Source organism: Cucurbita pepo, chromosome LG17 (assembly GCF_002806865.2).
Source record: "Cucurbita pepo subsp. pepo cultivar mu-cu-16 chromosome LG17, ASM280686v2, whole genome shotgun sequence".
Lineage (NCBI taxonomy): Eukaryota > Viridiplantae > Streptophyta > Magnoliopsida > Cucurbitales > Cucurbitaceae > Cucurbita > Cucurbita pepo.
Genome location: NC_036654.1, coordinates 4,274,474 through 4,293,972, shown reverse-complemented (window position 1 = coordinate 4,293,972; position 19,499 = coordinate 4,274,474). Strand labels below are relative to the sequence as shown.

Here is a 19,499-nt window from a genome sequence, read left to right as displayed (position 1 = left end):
GACTATCTGACCATAGTTCAATTGGTTGAGATGCTTAAATGTTCGAACTTTCACTTATTTATGCTTTTGAACGGAAAAATAGCTAAAGTCTATGAGCATATACGCACGACTATCTGGCCATAGTTTAACTGGCTGAGATACTTAATAGTCTATGAGCATATACTTTCGACTATCTAACCATAGTTCAATCAGTTAAGATACTAAAATGGACATTTTTTTTCACCAACCTATGTTTCTGAATAGATAAACGGTTAAAACAGTAAAAAAATGTTTGAGTTTTCTCATATCTTTTTAACCGAAAATACTTCCAGCTTTGCATATCCTTTCTGATTAAGGAATCTCTTTTTTCTTCAGGTCGAGGTAGTCTCTTTGTCCAACTAAACGGAAAGGAGAAATAAATTTTGAATATAATAAGACAAATGAAAAGTGATGCAAAAAGGGAAGTGTCCTATTAAAGTAAATTTTCACCCTTTTTTTCCTCCCACTTTTTAACTTTCACTCACAAAAATTTTAAGCAAACATGACACTGATTCGAAAGATCGGAGACTAACTTTAAAAGACGTTTTGACAGGTCGACCATTCTTTCAATATTTCAATAATTTTTAAAATATTTATAAAAGGTTGATAATTGATGGTAGCACAGATTGGATTATTTTATTTTTGAAAAAAAAAAAAACTATATATTTTTTTTATTGTTGTTATTATTAATTTAAATGTGTAATTGTTTGGACCCGTTTGATAAGAAAAACATGTGAAGCGATGTATATAAAGAAATCGGAGTTGGGAGGCGAACTGTAATGCTTTTGGTTGAATCAGCAAGAAATCCAGAGGTCCGCTTTACCGCTTCTCCAAGACAACTCTTCTTCAACCCCTCCGCCCATTCTTCTCGCTCTGTCGGAATCCATTGATCATGATTAAAGGTTCCAACACTCGCTCGCTTCTCTGTTTCACTTCTTCTTTCTTTTCACTTTGTTTTGTTTAACCATCCCAGATTTTCTGATTGTCTTACTCACAATGATCTTCGACAAGTTTCAATTCCATGTTGCCTTCCTAGTGATAGGGCCTTGTCAATTTCTTTGTTCATTGGTTTGCTCTTTGTTTTATTTGCTGGTGCCATTGCCATTGTCATTGCCTCATTTCTCTTTTGCCATTGCTTCTCATTTGGGATCACCCTTCTCTTGATGTACGTTTTTTTTTTTAATCTGTGCGTCTAGCTGTTGCTCGTTGATATGGTTAAAGGAAATGATATGCTTTTGCTAGTACCCATCTCGGCCTAAGATTAGTTTCTTGCCTTATCATATCATGGGAAGAAATTATAACTTTGAACTTCTTGAAGTGAGAAAGATCAACTAGTTACTTTTAAGTTGTGCTGGAAGAAACGATTAGAAGTTGTGGAATTCATATTAAGTCAATCTTAATATTGCCCTTCTGCCTGAATTCCTTTTTTGTTCCTTTATCTGACAAATGGATATTGATATCTTTTAGTGAGTGTAAAGTGGCAAAAGGAGCTGCTCCGAGATGTTGAAATTGACACCAGCCTGCCCCCATATGTTTTCAAGGGCCAGTTGTTTGAACTCACAGGGGTACCTCCTGAAAGGCAGAAGATCATGGTTAAGGGTGGCATACTGAAGGTTAGTGACATCTCTTTATGTTTCTTTTGAGGATGATGAATATGCTGTTGAACTATTATTTCTTCATTCTCATTCATCGCCAACAAATAACGATGTCACCTCTCTCGTTTCTGATCAAGCTTAGTAAGATTTTCCAGAGTGATGGGTGATATCTGATCCTTATATCTTTTATTGAACAGGACGATTCAGATTGGTCGACTGTAGGAGTAAAACAGGTAGCCTAATGTTATACAGCTTTCTGATAGATTTTTGTGGTTCCAAGTTTACTTCTTTACATGCTTCTCCTTTTGTAGGGCCAAAAATTAATGATGATGGGTACTGCAGATGAGATTGTCAAGGCACCAGAGAAGGACCCTGTCTTTATAGAAGATCTTACTGAAGAGGGACAAGTTCTTGCAGTTGTAAGATTTTTATTATGTTCTGTCAAGTTTCAGGAATCCATTTTCAGATACTCTTGTCATAAAATGACATCCATGTCCCCACCTGATAGTAATTTAATTAGGTTGATAGTTTCCTTTAGTTGTTTCATTGTATAGGATAACTGGAAAAATATTATTTAAGGTAAGTTTGTTTCCAGATGATGGACTGTTAATGTATGTTTTGTGCATCATAATGGGACCGTGAGGTTTTTCTTTTAGAAGCTAATGTAAAAATTTCATCGAAGTATACGCAAGTACGAAGGAACCAAGAGCTCGAAGAAAAGGAACTCAATAAATCACCCAAAAGAACAAAATGAAACTCTGAAAATGAGCCCCCAATTATAACAATAAATAATGAGAATATTATGAATTTTGTCAGACTAAGAAACCTATAATGAAATATTGCACTGCACAGAACTTTTGATTGTTCTTCATCCAGTGTGATAAGTTAAAGGATAGAAGATGAGTCAGGTAAGGGATGCAATAGAATCAAATTTTGTGTAGGTAAAATTGTGTAAACGAGGAAAACAATCTCTTGTGAGCATCGTGGATAGGGAGGTCTTATACTTCCTCTTAAGTCACGGTTCCAGTCCTCCTTGTTGCGTTTTAAGAGTGTAAACAAGGAAAACAAACCGAGAAAAGCTAGACCCAAGTTCTCACAGCATTTATCTTCCCAGCTTCAAATGCCTACCAAAGAAACTAAAAGCAAAAAAGTACCAGTGGTAAATGGTTTTCAAGGGTGGCAATGGGTAATGCTCACAACCACATTAGAGTGTGCCACTCATCCAAATGAAGTCCGAAGGTATCCATATCCACTAAAAGCTAGTGCTATCTACGGTTTCTCTTAGATGAAAACCTCCTCAACCAAATACGGGCGAGTTTGCCTCTACCCCATGCCACAACACCCAAGCCTTAGGCATAGCAGGTCACTTGTGCAAAAATATTTCTAAATTTGTCATTTTTTCATTCTGATTTTTCTCTATATCTTCATCTTGTTTCTTCATATTTGTCTGAACTATTTTTATGTTTATATAGAATAATTCTTTGTTTAATTGGACATTTTGATGCTGAACTATTTCGTATGATTCATGATTTTCATCCAAAACTTCGTTGTTTCAGGGTCACAGTGCTGGTTTGTTTAATATGGGAAACACATGTTACATGAATTCAACTTTACAGTGTCTGCATTCTGTTCCTGAGCTCAAGTCAGCTTTGATTAAGTGAGTTCCTTTACTTGCATTCTTCATAAATCTTCCTGCAGCAACAAATATAATTATTGGCTTGAATCAGGTTCTCAAGTGCTGAGCATAACAATGTGGATCAAACTTCCCACATGTTAACTATTGCAACCCGGGATTTATTCCGCGAGCTTGATAGAAGTGTCAAGGCAGTGGCACCTATGCAGTTCTGGATGGTTAGTGGTTTTCATGAAACTTTTCAAAATTTGTCTGTTTAAGCACTTTTTCCTTTCATATGATGGGGTGAAAATTAGTATTCCTAATTTCATTATTGATCATTTCTCTGAAATAAGGTTAACTTCTATGAACCAAAAGGGCCAATACAACCTAAAGACAGTAGGGACAAAGCATCCACATGCCACAGACTAAGGGTTTTTACAAAAAGCTTTGTGTGATTTGATCAGAATTCAACTTATCATTTTATCTTTAAAGAGCCTATCATGTTTTTTTCCTTCCAAAAGGACCCGCAAAAGTGCTCTGGAAGCGTGATTCTAAACTAAAGTAGTCTTGCTTTGTCTTTCACACTCCATCCTGAAAGGGTCTTGCTTGGGGAACCATTTCTCTCTGATTATCTTCATCTATATATGCTCGTTGTTTGATACTTCTTTTGAAGCCATGTACTAGGCCGATCTGGCAATCTTCTCGAGGATGATATATACCAGATACTAACATTGAACTCCTTTCTTCTTTGGATGTAGATATTCATGTGAAAAGTTGACTTCACGAAGTCAATTTGTAACTCTTCCATTTCATTTCTTTGTATGTAATCAGAATATATTGGAGTTTAGTTGTAATTAATTAAAATTAGATTTCCTGATAACTTATTTTTGGAAGATTTTTATCAGCACGGTTATTTATGCATTGGATTAGGAAATAACTTGTTTATTGTCCCATTTTTCCAGGTGCTGCGGAAAAAATTTCCTCAATTTGGCCAGATGCAGAACAGTACATTCATGCAACAAGTATTTCAGATTTTGAACATTTTGACTGTGCTCTTCCAAGTCCCTAAATGTAATATATTAATTAAAGCTTAAATTTGACAGGATGCTGAAGAATGTTGGACACAACTTGTATACAATCTATCTCAGTCCCTTAGGTCAGCAGGTTCAAGGTAATTGCATCTTGGTTTTTAGTGCTTTTCTGTAATTTCATTTGGCTAATCAAAATGTATGCATAAAACAAGAATATTGTCTATCCACACTTCCAAGCTCCTCTTGACCTCTATGGTTCTTGAACCATGGTTAGATTAACTTACATGTTATTTTCAGGCCGTGTGTCTTGAGGGATCTCTCAATGTGTCTGCTACCTATCTCTGTTTTTTAATTCTTTTCTTTTTGTTTCATCTTTCTTTGAAGAAATATGTAGTTTGAATTGAAATTTTTGTCATCTTTACTCGCAGTGAAAACCCTGATGTTATAAAAGACCTATTTGGCATTGATCTTGTAAGCAGGTATGACATCTGCTAGCTATTTAATATTTCGGAAATATATTCCTTAAAGTGGTGGTTTTAGAGTTAATACTAATCTGTATTTATCTTCATTTCCTATTCTCCACTCCACCTATTCAATCACCATGGATTCACGAACTTATGTTCGGATAATCACAAATGAAAACGTGTCAAGATGTCCCTCTGCATGTAGTTAGTATATTATTGATAAGAAGCACCAGGTTGTCAATGTATCGTTTTATGGCTTACCTTGTTCCAAAAACCATATTTCATGGCAATCTCCTCATCGGACACACTCACCATTGCCATTGTAGTTTATGGTGGTTGTTTCTTAATGCAACATGCATCATGATGATCCTTACCACAGAATGATCAATTTCATTCTGTTGTACTGACTCACAATGTTTTTTTACTGGTCCTACTGGGAAAAAGATTTTTGTACAACTTTCCAGTTTCCTTTCAAAAGACAAAAAAAAATCAAACGTATTCTTGAAATTCTGTCCTGTTAATTTGACGATGGTCGTTTTCTGGTGTTAGAGTACGTTGTGAAGAAAGTGGAGAGGAAAGTTCAGAAGCAGAATCAGTTTATTCACTTAAATGTCATATATCACAAGAAGTGAACCATTTGAGTGAAGGATTAAAGCATGTAAGTCCTATTAATTTGGAGATTGTTTCTTTGCTCATAGTTGAGTGCCAACATTTTTTTGACTACCGGTTAATAATCCTCTGGCACTCATTAATTGGTTGTTCTTTACTTGGTTGCTCTTTTCGTCCAACATTCTTGTTTAAACAAATGATGAAACAATGGGGAAAATAGGGAGAACAGGAAAAATGTTTTGTTTTCTGGAACAAGATTCAAACTTGATACAAACTCAAGGACAGAGTGAAAAGAAATCAGGGAAAATGTTTTTAATATACTGAACTGTTTCCATTAGTTCTGATGGATAAACGTGAGAAGTTTCTAAGTCAGGTAACAAGATGTATTTAGGGTATGATTTTTTCCAACTCAATGATTGTTAGTTTTATTTAGCTTAGATTACATGTCTATTCCTTGATCTTTCTATTTTATGTCTAATAAGTTCTAATTTTAAAAATGAGTAATAAGTCCGTGAACTTTCATTCAATTTTGTGTCTAAAAGGTCCTCAAACATCCAATTTTAGAAAATCTATCATGCACTTCAAATTTTCATTATACTTGATTTAACCAAAACCACTTACATGGTTGCGTGATCAGTTACTAAAGTGGAATTTTATTTTTTGGAAATACATTGAAGTTGTGTCTGAAGTCCATAATTTACATCCTCTTTGGATGTCAAGCTGTTGGTTCTGAGTTAACCGGTCTGCGTTGTTCAATCTGATTTGCTGCCTTCAGTAATTTTTTTTTTTTTTTCTAGAAGGTAGTGTTTTTCTTAGTATGTGAAATGATAAATTAGTAAATACAATAGCTTCTATCAAAAGCAAGACTCGCCGGTGGAGTTTTCAAAAAATCACCCCAGTTAGTACTAATGAGAAAGTCAGAATAGTTGCAAAAGTCATTAAGAACCCATCATGGAAATTTGCTACCTCCTCTGCTTGCCTCATTCTAAACTACTTTCTGTTGCACCTGATTGAATTTTCTTTTGAATCTCCATAACCACTTTCCTACCGTGGCTGCAAACTACGGCCATCTTGTTTGGGATTGTCGGCTCACTTTCTCCCTTTGGAGTCATTTTTGTCAGAATCATTGGGTGGATATGGCTTGAAATAGATGGTGTCGTGCAATATTGGCGAGGTGCTCATGAACCCTCCATTTCTTGATAAAGGGAAAGTTGTGTGATAGCCTTATTTTTCCCCATTTTGTGTGACACTTGGCTTGAGAGGAATAGTAGAATCTTTAGAGGGTCTAAGACGTTGAGTGAAGAGGAACAGTAGAATCTTTAGAAGGTCTAAGAGGTCGAGTGAGGAGATTCGAGGATTGGATAGATTTGAATCATCTGTATGGTTGTTTGTTAACTAGGCTTTTTGTAATTACCAGCTAGTTCTCATTCTTTTGGACTGAGATTCGTTCTTGTATTTAGTTTTTTTGGGATTTTTATTCATGGGCTTTTTCTTCTTTTTTCCCTTGTACATTCTTCCATTTCTCTCAAGAAAGCTTGTATCTTTAAAAAAGAAGTCTTAGGGGAAAGGAACCAACTTCCAATGCACTCGATAGCTACACTTTTCATCATCTAGAAAACCATCTCCCTCTCCAACAAAGCGCTAGAATCACTTGACAAGGAATCAATCTACCAAATTTTTCTCCATTTATCAAGCTTGTAAAAGAATTTTTAGGTAGTCTGTGCTGTGCATTAATAGCTTGCTTCAAGATCTATAAATTGAGTAGACCCACACTCTCTTTGCTTGCTTCTGTTCTAATTGGTCACTCCAAGAAGGGAAGGAGGTCCTTTATAGCTCATCATTGTTAGAGCCTTCTTATGGTCCATTTGGAATGAGCGTAATCTTTGAGTCGTTCAGGGTTAGGGTTGTTCATCAATTAGTTGCCATCGGTTTTGAGGGAAAACCAATGCCATAAAATGGAAATCAACTGTTTTCTGGTGGTGCAGTCAATCAACCGATGGGGCTTGAGAGGGGGTTGAGTGAGCCGCAACATCAGAGAGGAGATGGGGCTTGGAATGGAGAACAAGAGAGGGGAGAAAGGGAGGCGGCAGAATGATGTTGGAGAGGGCGAGGAGGCGTGAGTGGTGTTAGAGAGGGAGTGAGCGGCAGGGTTGTAGATGAGATGGAGAGGCATGAGATGAGAGTATGTGAAGAATAAAAATGAGGTCCTAGGGTTAACGGGTTAGTTCAATTGAAGGAGGGGAAGGACTTAATGTGCTCACTCCTACCCTATTTACTGTTACAGCCCAAGGGCAGTGTTCTTTATTTATTTTACTTTTACAGCAAAGTACTTGGTTACTTTTAGGAATCTTCTTCGTGACAAATGTTCTTTTGTTTCGAAATTCTGTAGGGTTTAAAGTCAGAAATAGATAAAGTGTCTTCTTCACTGGGGCGAAGTGCAATTTTCTTAAAGGAATCTCGTATTAATAGCCTGCCAAGGTAATGATAATCTTTTTTACGTTTAAAGTTCTATTTAGTTCTGCATTGCCTCCTTGATAATAGATCATTTCAGTGACAAATCTACCTGCTCAGTTCTAAATTAGCGTTGTACCATGAGAAAAATATAACAATTATTTGTGGTTTAATCTTAAGGTATTTGACAATTCAATTTGTTCGCTTTTTTTGGAAGAGAGAATCAAATCAGAAGGCCAAAATTTTGAGGGTAATGCCAATAAGTTCTTTATGCCCTTCTTTCCCATCTTGTTTTTATTTATGTATAGCATTCCATAACCTTTTATCTTTCTTTTCATCTCAGAAAGTGGATTATCCTTTGGAGTTAGATGTGTTTGATTTGTGTTCAGATGATCTCCGGAAACAATTGGAAGCTCCTCGACTGGTATAGTTTCTCACCTTTAGTCTCTGAAGAAGAAACTTATGGATAGTTGATCTTTTGACTTTTGTTCATTGAAATATAGCTTTTGAGGAACGAGGAAGACAAAAAACTCGGTCTGAAACCCCATGAGAAGACTTCGGATTCCACGGACAAGGATGCGAAGACGTCTGATGGAGAAGTGAGTCAAAGCCTTCATTCGCAACCTTTGATTAGTTATATTTGGACCTTCTTTTGACTTCCAATTCATGGAATATGCAGGGCACGTCTACTGGGAATGAGGCACAGTTAAGTGTTGCACCTCAAGAAGGTACCACTTTCTAAAAGTTGAATATCGGTTCTTCCTTCTTACTATCTTAGACTCTCACCTTCTGATGATTATCTATCTTAGATGCCCCTTCTTCTGACAAGGAAACACAAATGACTGGCATCTATGATTTGGTAGCTGTGTTAACCCACAAGGGGAGGAGTGCAGATTCGGGGCATTATGTTGCCTGGGTCAAGCAAGAAAGCGGTTAGTCTTTTAGAACGAATACGCGTTTTCATTAACTACTATTCTGTAGCTTACTCGAAATACAAACTATCATCAATGGCTTTCAAACAGGGAAGTGGATTGAATATGATGATGATAACCCCATGGTACAGAGAGAAGAAGACATCTTAAAGCTGTCTGGTGGAGGTAAAGCTCACATGGGAACTAATTCCTGGACTGTTTTAGTAACCTGAATTTTCAATCTCCAAACATCAATCCATTTAGTTACGTTTTGTTCTGATATTTCGTGTATTTTAGGTGATTGGCATATGGCATATATATGCATGTACAAGGCTCGTGTTGTCCCCAAGTGATCTCGATCACGTTCAAACTTAACGTGAGGGCTTCCACGGTTGGCTAGAAAGTTTCCTGTGTAAACCAAGTATTTCTTAAATGGTTTGCTCTATAGCTGCTTGGCTGAAAGCAAGCCGGGGTCTGGTTAGATACACTCTTCTCAGAACTAAATATGTCATCTTGAAATGTGTGGTTCATTGAACACTGTTTGATTTGCTGCTCAAACGTTATTGCTCGTTTTCTATTTCTGTTTGGGACAATGCAAACTTTACTATTAGCTTTACCCGCTTCGTTTATCCACAGGGAAACCATTTCAAAGCTTGTGGTGCACATGAAACTAACCCAAACCATGACCAAACCAATATAACTCGTTCTCAAACGATATTTGGTTTGTAATGATTTGCCTAAATAACAAACCATCAGAGGATTTTGTATGTAAAAAGATGGTACCCCATGCATCTCGAAATCTTTGGCACAACTACTTAGTTCTCATATCCCCTATTCGACTTATATGCTATCAAAGCCATTGTTGCCTTTTGCTTTTAGCTTATAACATTGTTTTCACTCACTTACATTTTCTAAATTATTTCTCTCAAATACTCATAGTTGGAGCATATGCCAACATTGTCTGTAAGTCAAAATTTCTCTACTCCTGAATTTCTTTATTTGATATTTGCTTTTGATGAGTTACTATATCCATTGTACTTAAAATATGACCAAGGGAAACAAAAAGGAAAGGCCACATGAATGTTCTAAGGTCATCATCTAACCCGCGTTAATTTGTGCAAGTCATTCACCACTTGAAAAAACTCTTAATTCAAATTAGGAAAAACATAAATCACATTAAGGCAGATTAGTAATTGATGAACTATCATCTCACATGAAGTTGACAAATAAATCCAACCCGTTCAAGGGAACTCAAAAAAGGCAACATACAATCTCACACCACCTGGTTAAGCTATAGCTATCCACTTGGTCCCTAAATGTAACACAACAGAAACAGCAGGCAAGAACATAACAGTAAAATCTGATAAATAAGGGTAAAATAAATTACCACTCAGTGATGACACAAAGAATCAATGAAAAAATGAAGCTGTGAAAGTTATACCAAAAGTTTCACCCCAACCAAGATTATGAATAGAAACTACACTTTTTCTTTTTCCTCGTAATCTTAAGCCTAATCGCGGTTGCAAATATTGAACATTCGTTTATAGTATTTTTGTTGTAGGAGAGCTACAANGCGTCTAGACTACTATATATTATTTTTTTTTTTTTTTTTTTTTTTTTTTTTTGTTTTTTTCCTTCATGGCTCCAACCCAAAACAATCTGAAACATAACTGCACCTTCTCTTTTCAGAAGAAGAAGTTACAGGGACATGAAAAGAGTGAAAAAAAGAAGAACCTAAGTAGTATTGGAGGGGGGAGAGGGGGTCAGGACGAGGACGAGGGAGGAGGAAAATGAGATGCAGCCACTGCAGAGAAATCAACATAAACCTTGTGGAGGAGGATTGTGTGGCAGCCAACTTTGTATCCGGGATACCAAAAGCACGTTCAATGGCTGGAAGGAAATGGGAAAATAGCTTTCTCCGAGAGAAACTCGAGAAAGTTGACCGAGCAATTACGTTTTCTTGCTAAACCATAACCATGTTTACGCATAGTACATGTACAAGCTGTTAGCAGCAGCGCAAGCAATCGAGTTCTCGGTTGGGTGCCAAGCTAAATGAAGTAACTTTGTTGTAAAATCAAAGGAATTTCCATTTGCATCATTCCCAGGACTCTCTGCTCCTGCTATGGCATGCCCAATAGGGAGAATGTAAAATATACAGCATGCCACACAACTGGAACTAATAATTTGGTTTGTCAATATGTGGAATAGAGAGAAGGGAAACACAGACCTCGTCTTACGACTCGTGATATACTACTGCTCAGAGATCTGGCAGGCCTTGAAGGGGTCTGAACTTGACGCCTGCACGTACAATTCAAACTTGCATAAGCATACCCCGAAATCAGATGAAGGCACACTCACAACAATTACCTCATTGGATTTTTGCTGGCTTCTAAAGTTGTAGCCTCTGAACTTCCCGATATGCAGCCGAACACACGGAATAGGTTACTGAAAACACAAATGAACAAAATAAGATTTATGTCACATAAAACGAAAGGCATATCGAGTTTTCTGGAGCGGAAGACCTTACCTGTAAGAGCCTGAAGCTACTCGCAATCCATCTCCACTCAAACAGCACTCGAACTTATCAAAGATTGAATCATTTTCATATAGGTCACAGAGCTGCATGAATATTCAAAGAAAGATGTCACCAGCAAAAATCAAAGATAGCAGCATATTTAATATTCAAATCTGAGTTTAGGGGCAGATAGTTCAACCTTAGGTCTTAAATATTCATGAACCTGAAATGTTGCTACTGGCCCAGAATCCATATTAATGTCCCACAACTGCAAACAAGTAAACAACTCGATTCATAAAACGATAACTGGTGCAACCGCAAACAATCTAAACTTTGTTGACCCTATTGAAACTTTAAAATATGCAAGAAAAACGCCATAAGAAACACTTCCTATGAGAAATTTTTTTACAAAGCTAAGTATAGCAGGCATTTACAAAGACGAAGCAGCCCAAGAGATTAATCAAGAAAAACTTCATCACAACCTTCTTGTGACATTACCCAGCATTAACTCTATATATATTCTAATCCAAATTCACAAGAAAATATCTTCTTTGAATTAATATCTCCAAAATTCCAATTATATGCTTTCTTCACACTCAATGGATTATTGTTGCAGATCTAGTCTATGGGAAATTTCTAAATGCACATGAATAAGAGAGTTATGCAATATGAACAAACCCGACCGTTATATTCATGAGCCAAAGGCTTCTTTTATCTGTGTGGGGGGTGGGGTGGGGTTGCAATTATGAGAGTGACCCTGAAGATTATCAATCTAAAGGATAAAATTGTAACACAGTTGCCAAATATCAGATGCCAATAATGTACGTCAAGAAGAAAATTAAAACCTTAAGAGTCATGTAATCACGACTAAGAATGTATCTTCCATCCTTTCCGAACTTAATATCAGAGATCGAAGCAATAATCTCAGTAAAAAAGGATCTAGAACCAGGTGCTTCCTGCTCCTCAAATCTGCACCCAAGTGGAATTTCTCATGAGTTCTCAGGTCTACAGGGAATTTTAATTGTAATATGCAGGATACGAAGAAATTATCGTTTTTTAAAACCAGTAGAAGCACTTACAATTTGGCGTGAGAATCACATAACGCTGACTGCCGCAAATCAATTAGGCGAATGGATCCTTTTGAACTGCTATATGCTAACATATTGCAATGAGTAGGATGAAACTCTGCAGATGTTATCACCTCTATAGAAGCACAAGGAAAATTTAGAATCTGAAGTTTAAAAAGATAACAATAAAAAAGACGAGGATGAATGTAACAGTCCAGGCCCACTAGCAGATATTGTCTTCTTTGGGCTTTCCTAACGCATCTAGTAGGGAAAGGTTTCCACACCCTTATAAAGGGTGTTTCGTTCTCCTCCCCAACTAATGTGGGATATCACAATCCACTCCCCTTCAGGGCCCAGCGTTCTCGCTGGCACTAGTTCCTTTCTCCAATCGATGCAGGATCCCACAAAATCCACCCCCTTTGGGGCCTAGCATCCTTATTGGCACATCGCCTCGTGTCTACTCCCCTTCCGGGAATAACCTCCTCACTGACACATAGTCCGGTGTCTAGCTCTGATAACATTTGTAACGGCTCAGGCCCACAGCTAGAAGATATTGTCCTCTTTGGGCTTTCCCTTTTGGGCTTCCCCTCAAGGCTCTAAAACGCATCTGCTAGGGAAAGGTTTCCACACCCTTATAAAGGATGTTTCATTCTCCTCCCCAACCAATGTGGGATATCACAACGAAGAAAGAAAGAAATAAACGAGAAAAGAATCCTGAAAATGGAGTGATTACACAAATTACATTCCCAAAGTCAGAAAATCTCTCTCACACTCTCTCCCTATATATATATCAATAACAGCCACCAGAAGGAAAACCCAACCCTACTGACCAGAACTTCAACACCTTACCAGTCAGATCCTCCATGTTAGCAGGCTTGACATCAACAATATTGAAACTTTGATNGATCTAGAACCAGGTGCTTCCTGCTCCTCAAATCTGCACCCAAGTGGAATTTCTCATGAGTTCTCAGGTCTACAGGGAATTTTAATTGTAATATGCAGGATACGAAGAAATTATCGTTTTTTAAAACCAGTAGAAGCACTTACAATTTGGCGTGAGAATCACATAACGCTGACTGCCGCAAATCAATTAGGCGAATGGATCCTTTTGAACTGCTATATGCTAACATATTGCAATGAGTAGGATGAAACTCTGCAGATGTTATCACCTCTATAGAAGCACAAGGAAAATTTAGAATCTGAAGTTTAAAAAGATAACAATAAAAAAGACGAGGATGAATGTAACAGTCCAGGCCCACTAGCAGATATTGTCTTCTTTGGGCTTTCCTAACGCATCTAGTAGGGAAAGGTTTCCACACCCTTATAAAGGGTGTTTCGTTCTCCTCCCCAACTAATGTGGGATATCACAATCCACTCCCCTTCAGGGCCCAGCGTTCTCGCTGGCACTAGTTCCTTTCTCCAATCGATGCAGGATCCCACAAAATCCACCCCCTTTGGGGCCTAGCATCCTTATTGGCACATCGCCTCGTGTCTACTCCCCTTCCGGGAATAACCTCCTCACTGACACATAGTCCGGTGTCTAGCTCTGATAACATTTGTAACGGCTCAGGCCCACAGCTAGAAGATATTGTCCTCTTTGGGCTTTCCCTTTTGGGCTTCCCCTCAAGGCTCTAAAACGCATCTGCTAGGGAAAGGTTTCCACACCCTTATAAAGGATGTTTCATTCTCCTCCCCAACCAATGTGGGATATCACAACGAAGAAAGAAAGAAATAAACGAGAAAAGAATCCTGAAAATGGAGTGATTACACAAATTACATTCCCAAAGTCAGAAAATCTCTCTCACACTCTCTCCCTATATATATATCAATAACAGCCACCAGAAGGAAAACCCAACCCTACTGACCAGAACTTCAACACCTTACCAGTCAGATCCTCCATGTTAGCAGGCTTGACATCAACAATATTGAAACTTTGATTGCTAATTTCCAAGTTCCAAAGATTTATCCGCAGATCATCAGCTGATATAAAAGTTTCTCCATCACTATAAACACAAGGCAAGATAACATAATTGGTTACTAAAACCATGCAAAAAACCAGCAAGACACTGTAAATGGAAATCACATTTCCACAAGTAAATCATAAAGTTGTCTAATATTCTTTCTCTCTCTTTTCTTCAACAAACCTAATTTACAGTAGAAAGACTTCATCGCCAAAAACATAAAAGCAATAAACACACATATATACATGTCAACTGAGTGTGAGCACACAGATGTCTGATTTCATGGCTGCATACACGTAGAATACATACACACACATATACAAACTAAAGACATGAAAATTTTGACAAAACCCGAGCAGACGTGGAGAGGAGATGGAAAAAGCTAACCAAAATGAAACATTTCCATTATAAATCTCCCTTCACTATTCAAGGGTTACAATGTAAAGGTTGAAATTGAATGAATTCATTAACTCCTATGAACAGTTAGAAGTAATGAGAGTTGGGAAAATTTAAGGTGTCATCAAAATAGGAAATTCCAACTTCAAGTCTCTGTATTATCACTTTTTTTTTTTCTCTTCCCTATTGTGATATAAGTAATCTATGTCATGAGCCTCTTTAAACATAACAATATTCGAGCACAAACACAATTAATAGTTTAAAAGGATCCAGAAGCAAAAATGATCAATTTTGAAGGAATTTTAATGCCTTTCAATGCCCGAAATTCCAGAATCTGGTGGCTATTAGGCAGTTTTCTTGCCAACCTCAATTCAATAATTTGCAAAAGAAAATTAGGTTATCCTATTTCATAAATGTAGTAGGTGGTGGAAGGCTGAAGAGCGAAAGAAAGTAGAGGTCTTCTCAAAATTCACATAAAGGGGTCTTAATACCCATGATACGATTCAGAAAAGAAATTGTTTATGTGCTCTCTTACTGAGCAAGTGTTAATTTTTGCAGAGAAAAATGTTGAGGATGCTGATTGACTATATTTTTTAGTAGAATTTTTCAGCTCTCATTCGCTGGAAGCATTGACGATCTTATCCTTCAGACACTGTGCGGCCATCTGTTTGTTTTACAAAGTTTTACGAACCAACATATCAAAGAAACTTCATGGAAAATGCCTCGACTAGTGATTTGGGGACTTAAAATTAGGGATTCTTGGGATCCACGAGATATCATTAGATCTTTCCTGTAACTGGTAGAGAGTTAAAATAACAGTTCATTGTAATTATGCCACTTTAACAAGATCAAATACTCATGTGCTTGATAAAAGGAACATTAAAATCAAATAGCAAGACGCTGACTAGTTTAGCACGTATTATTTCAAGGGGCATAGGTTTATCAAGTTTAGCACACAAAATGAAAAAGCAAGACGCTGAAACAAGTTTAGCGCATATTATCTCAAGGGGGGGGGGGGCATAAGGTTATCAAAGGAGAATGTTCTATCAAGTATTCAAAAAGTTTAACAGAATGTACTAATAAGAAAACTTAGGGTTCCAGCGAAAGACACCAAACCTGTTATTGGAGATGGAGTTGATATGATAATCATGAGCATGGGCATACACTCTTCGACATCTAGCCATCAGGTTAGTATCGTGGGTAGTTACCTGCAAAACTAGTAGCTTAAGAACTGAAGGCAAAAATAACTGAAAACAATAGTTACAGTAGATNTTACAGAATACTGTTAACTGAAAAGAAAAAATAATAATAAAAAAAAAAGAATTGGCGGTGTCGAGAGTTTTCAAAAAGTGAAGTAAAAAATAAATAATTAGTGAACAAACTTCAGTTTTTAAGAGAGAACTAAAAATAAAAATAACATAAAACAAAACATCTATTAAAAATAACCACTAATCAAACAAAACCTTAGTTAAAAATAAGCAGTAATCAAACAAAAACTTAACTACAAGTAACCAATAATGAGCAAATGTCTACTGAAACTATTAGTATGAATAGCACCACCGTGAATGGCATGAAACTAACAGCAATATGTATGATCATTAATAAAAGTGGGTGAGGGCCTACCACTGGTAAGCGTAGTGACTGTACGCCCCTTACTGGAAATGAGAGGTCATTATTGAGACACCGATCTGGGGATCCTCCATTTGCAAGATATGTTCCAGAGCTACTTGAATTGCTCGAACTTGCATTGCTGCCATTTCCAGCAGATTTAGAAGGATCCACATTCATGGTAGAAACCTTTTTTACCTTCTTTTCTTGCACCTGATCCACACTCGAAACAAAAGAAAGAAGTAAATGGTGCAGAACAAACACCAGCAAAAAGACTACAAAAGGACAAATATAAGTGAAAGTGGTTGATTTTTCATGTTCATGTAGGGGAGAGAGAAAAGGGTCTTCTGACTCGTTTCAAAATACCTTACATTTTCATTGTAGATGAACTTAAAGAGAGAATCATCAAAGTTTAGAATAATTCTTCTGCATTATGCATTAGCAATTCATAAATTTTGAAATGCGATGGACATGATAATCTAAAAACGTCTGCCCCTGGTATCTACTGGACTACCATAAATAAAGCTTTAAGTTTCATCCCTTCAAAATTTATGAACCTTAAAGAACAAGTAATATGAGGATTAAACCGAGTAAGCTCCAGAAATATGCAACCAAGATATTTGATATAATTGCTAAAACCTTTCTTATGAAAAAAATGAACTTTCATTGAGAAAAAAAATAAAAGAAATCCAGTGTCCAAGATATTTGTGGGCTTTGTTGTGTAATTTCTAAAACATAAAACCAACTATCAAATCCAGTGTCCACCATATAGAATGATAACAAGAGATAAAAGCAGTAGCCTACCTTCCAGTACTTGATAGTTTTATCATTAGTAGATAACAGAAATAAGGCACCGTTAGCTGGCTGGCACCATCTGATTTTGTTAATTTTTTCCTCAATTTCCAAACTCTTCAGATAGTCAAACTGATAAAAAGCAAGACAAATGAATAATAAATATAAATGCAATAGAAGTCGTTCATCGTTCATCGTTCATCCAACAAATAAAAGTAACAATCAACCACAAAACTAATGGTAAAGAGAATACCTCAGGTTCATGACTCTGAAATTCTGTTTTATAACGAAACTCTGGATGCCTGCTAATTGCATTATCTGTCCTCTCCAGATCCCTTCTAGATCCACCATGCTACAAGTTTAAATGGAAAAAAGAGTTAGATACTAAAGAACACAAGAAGCAATAAAGATATTAGGGACGAAATAACAAAGCAGTCATGATTCCAAGAAACGAACATCTTTTGTATCCGTCCTCTCAAAGAGCACCACCCGGCCACCACGATCACCAGTAGCAAGATGATCCCCGCTTTTATCAAATTCAATTGCTGAAATAATATCAACTGCCAAAAGGGAGATGAATAGAAAATTTGAGAAGTTCATACAAAGACAAATCAAGATAACTGAACTATGGAAACAGCATGCATCAACTTGTTGCTTTTAAACTAACTAAGCAGAAACGGCTACGATAACATATTAAAACATTTTCATATATTGCAGATCCAAGCAGCCAAACCCATTACAAAGCTAGATAGACACAGATAGATTGAGAGAGACATCTTTTCATGTTGGCACAAGTGAGTTGATGTGGAACGCCCATTCCCATAATAACTTGATTGTTCAAAATAAAAGCCGAAATGTAGATGAAAACACAGACGATGAACGATATCTTTAACAAGCTTGATAGTTCACCACTACCTTCATACAGTGGAGTGAGGGCCTACAACAGAGATCATTATCTCAAGGAGTTCTTCAGTTAGGAAAAGGAAAGGAAGTGGTACAATGAGAGACGAAACAGCTGAGCCATGAAAGGCAATAGAAGTTTGAAGACTCCACAAAGAAGCATCTGGGAGCCCAAGACGCATAATAATGAGTAAAAAGAGAGAAACGTAGACAACAGAGGTCACGAAAATACGACTTCTGTCCTAATAACATAAAGCCACGAGAGGCAAAAAGAAATACTCTCCACCAACGCAGATCATAAAGGGGAGTAGTTGTTACAACATGGCTCAGCTGTAGCACTCTAGGAAAAAGGGGAAATTTTTTTTCTTTTATAATGAAGAAACCAAACTTTCCTTGGAAAGAAATCAAGTTCATTCCCAAAAATGATGACAGATCTTAGGATTTCTCTAAAATATTCTAATTTTTCTCTACAACAATTTCAAAAAGAACGCCTCAGACACCATTTTAGCTTCATGTAATATACATACAACATCACATTCCAAAAGTGGATTGCGAACATAAATCTGTTAAAGGTTAGTTCATTGCAGGACGTTTAATACACTTCTCGGCTCATGATACAAAATTTGATACACTTTTTGTCATATTACTTGCATTCTGTTTTCACATCACGAAATGAAGATCCAAACCCAGCTCCACAGCTAGCAAACACCAAGAATCAAAATTCTACCATACGGGAACGTCCAGATAAACAGGAACCAAACATTTTTCAGGCTTGGCTTTGACCAGAAAGCTAGACACATTGCATTAAAATTACCCAGCTTTCAAATAATATTGAATGGGGGATGGATGAAAGAGATATCATATCAGGGACGAGTCATTCCACACAGTTGGGCAATGCTCTTTGCATTCACTTACAGTAAATTCAATCCAGAAACTCAAAGCTATTCCAGAACTCACTCACCAGGCTTAGGTTCGAAGCTTGTCACTAATCCTATCAACAAAAGGAACAATGCTGTGCACAATCTTAGAAGAACATCTAAATTAGCAAGCTCAACTCCCTCTCATTACAGAACCAAACCAAAAATTCCCAGCAAATTAACAGAGCGAGATAGAGATCCACAACAGGATTCCAAATTAACAGAACGACATACAATCTGTAACGGATCGGAGACCCGAAAAACCCTAATTGCAATGGATGCCCCCAAATTTTAATTGGATCGAGAAACCCCAAATGGGGGAAAAAAAAACATTTGGATTATAGTAGAAAGTGAATAGTACCTTCTTGAACTTCTTCACCGGCTGTACGTTCGCCAAAGACCTGGGAGAATTTCCAGTCCAGCTGCTGCGGCGGGCCGGCCTGAGCTGCAACGACCTCGTTTCCACCATTCATTTCGCCAAGAAAAAAAACGCAAATCCAAGCAACTCCAGATAGGAAAAATCCAAATCCACCAAATCAAATCAATGCATCGAAGATCCCTTTCTGGGTTTACAAAAACCACAGCTTGGAAACAAACCCCGTCAACGATTTTCGAAAACCCAGNACAAAAAAAAAAAAAAAAAAAAAAA

At 37.1% G+C, this 19,499-nt stretch overlaps 2 protein-coding genes across 2 annotated transcripts; one reads left to right on the top strand and one right to left on the bottom strand.

Moving 5' to 3' along the window:
• The first annotated feature begins 739 nt into the window (after positions 1–739).
• On the top strand, positions 740–9,310 carry LOC111778388 (ubiquitin carboxyl-terminal hydrolase 6-like). Its single transcript, XM_023658175.1, has 18 exons — positions 740–920; positions 1,486–1,631; positions 1,811–1,846; positions 1,925–2,032; positions 3,170–3,270; positions 3,341–3,464; positions 4,191–4,250; positions 4,332–4,399; positions 4,688–4,738; positions 5,273–5,381; positions 7,722–7,810; positions 7,964–8,033; positions 8,127–8,207; positions 8,287–8,382; positions 8,463–8,511; positions 8,593–8,715; positions 8,806–8,880; positions 8,992–9,310. Exons 1-18 carry the CDS (start codon positions 911–913, stop codon positions 9,045–9,047), a joined length of 1,452 nt encoding a protein of 483 aa, XP_023513943.1. The 5' UTR covers positions 740–910; the 3' UTR covers positions 9,048–9,310.
• Positions 9,311–10,289: 979 nt separating this feature from the next.
• On the bottom strand, positions 10,290–19,479 carry LOC111778385 (serine/threonine protein phosphatase 2A 55 kDa regulatory subunit B beta isoform-like). The gene is made up of 14 exons (XM_023658174.1): positions 19,212–19,479; positions 17,490–17,593; positions 17,287–17,385; positions 17,046–17,165; positions 16,257–16,454; positions 15,750–15,841; positions 14,161–14,279; positions 13,324–13,447; positions 12,055–12,178; positions 11,409–11,477; positions 11,222–11,313; positions 11,062–11,139; positions 10,922–10,992; positions 10,290–10,811 (listed from the first exon to the last, which is right to left on the bottom strand). The coding sequence occupies exons 1-14, from the start codon at positions 19,321–19,323 to the stop codon at positions 10,675–10,677; spliced, it is 1,539 nt and encodes a 512-aa protein (XP_023513942.1). The 5' UTR covers positions 19,324–19,479; the 3' UTR covers positions 10,290–10,674.
• Between the last annotated feature and the right edge of the window lie 20 nt (positions 19,480–19,499).

What these genes read in the sequence shown, in the direction of transcription:
- LOC111778385 (XM_023658174.1), bottom strand. Translation starts at nt 19,323, where the DNA reads ATGAATGGTGGAAACGAGGTCGTTGCAGCTCAGGCCGGCCCGCCGCAG. An exon ending in AAACTATCAAGTACTGGAAG is followed by an intron (nt 16,455 to 17,045) that starts GTAGGCTACTGC and finishes AGTGTGGATCAG; the next exon opens with GTGCAAGAAAAGAAGGTAAA. An exon ending in AACTCCATCTCCAATAACAG is followed by an intron (nt 14,280 to 15,749) that starts GTTTGGTGTCTT and finishes TTGTGTTTATAG; the next exon opens with TGATGGAGAAACTTTTATAT.
- LOC111778388 (XM_023658175.1), top strand. An exon ending in CACCTATGCAGTTCTGGATG is followed by an intron (nt 3,465 to 4,190) that starts GTTAGTGGTTTT and finishes CCATTTTTCCAG; the next exon opens with GTGCTGCGGAAAAAATTTCC. An exon ending in AAGTGTTGCACCTCAAGAAG is followed by an intron (nt 8,512 to 8,592) that starts GTACCACTTTCT and finishes TATCTATCTTAG; the next exon opens with ATGCCCCTTCTTCTGACAAG.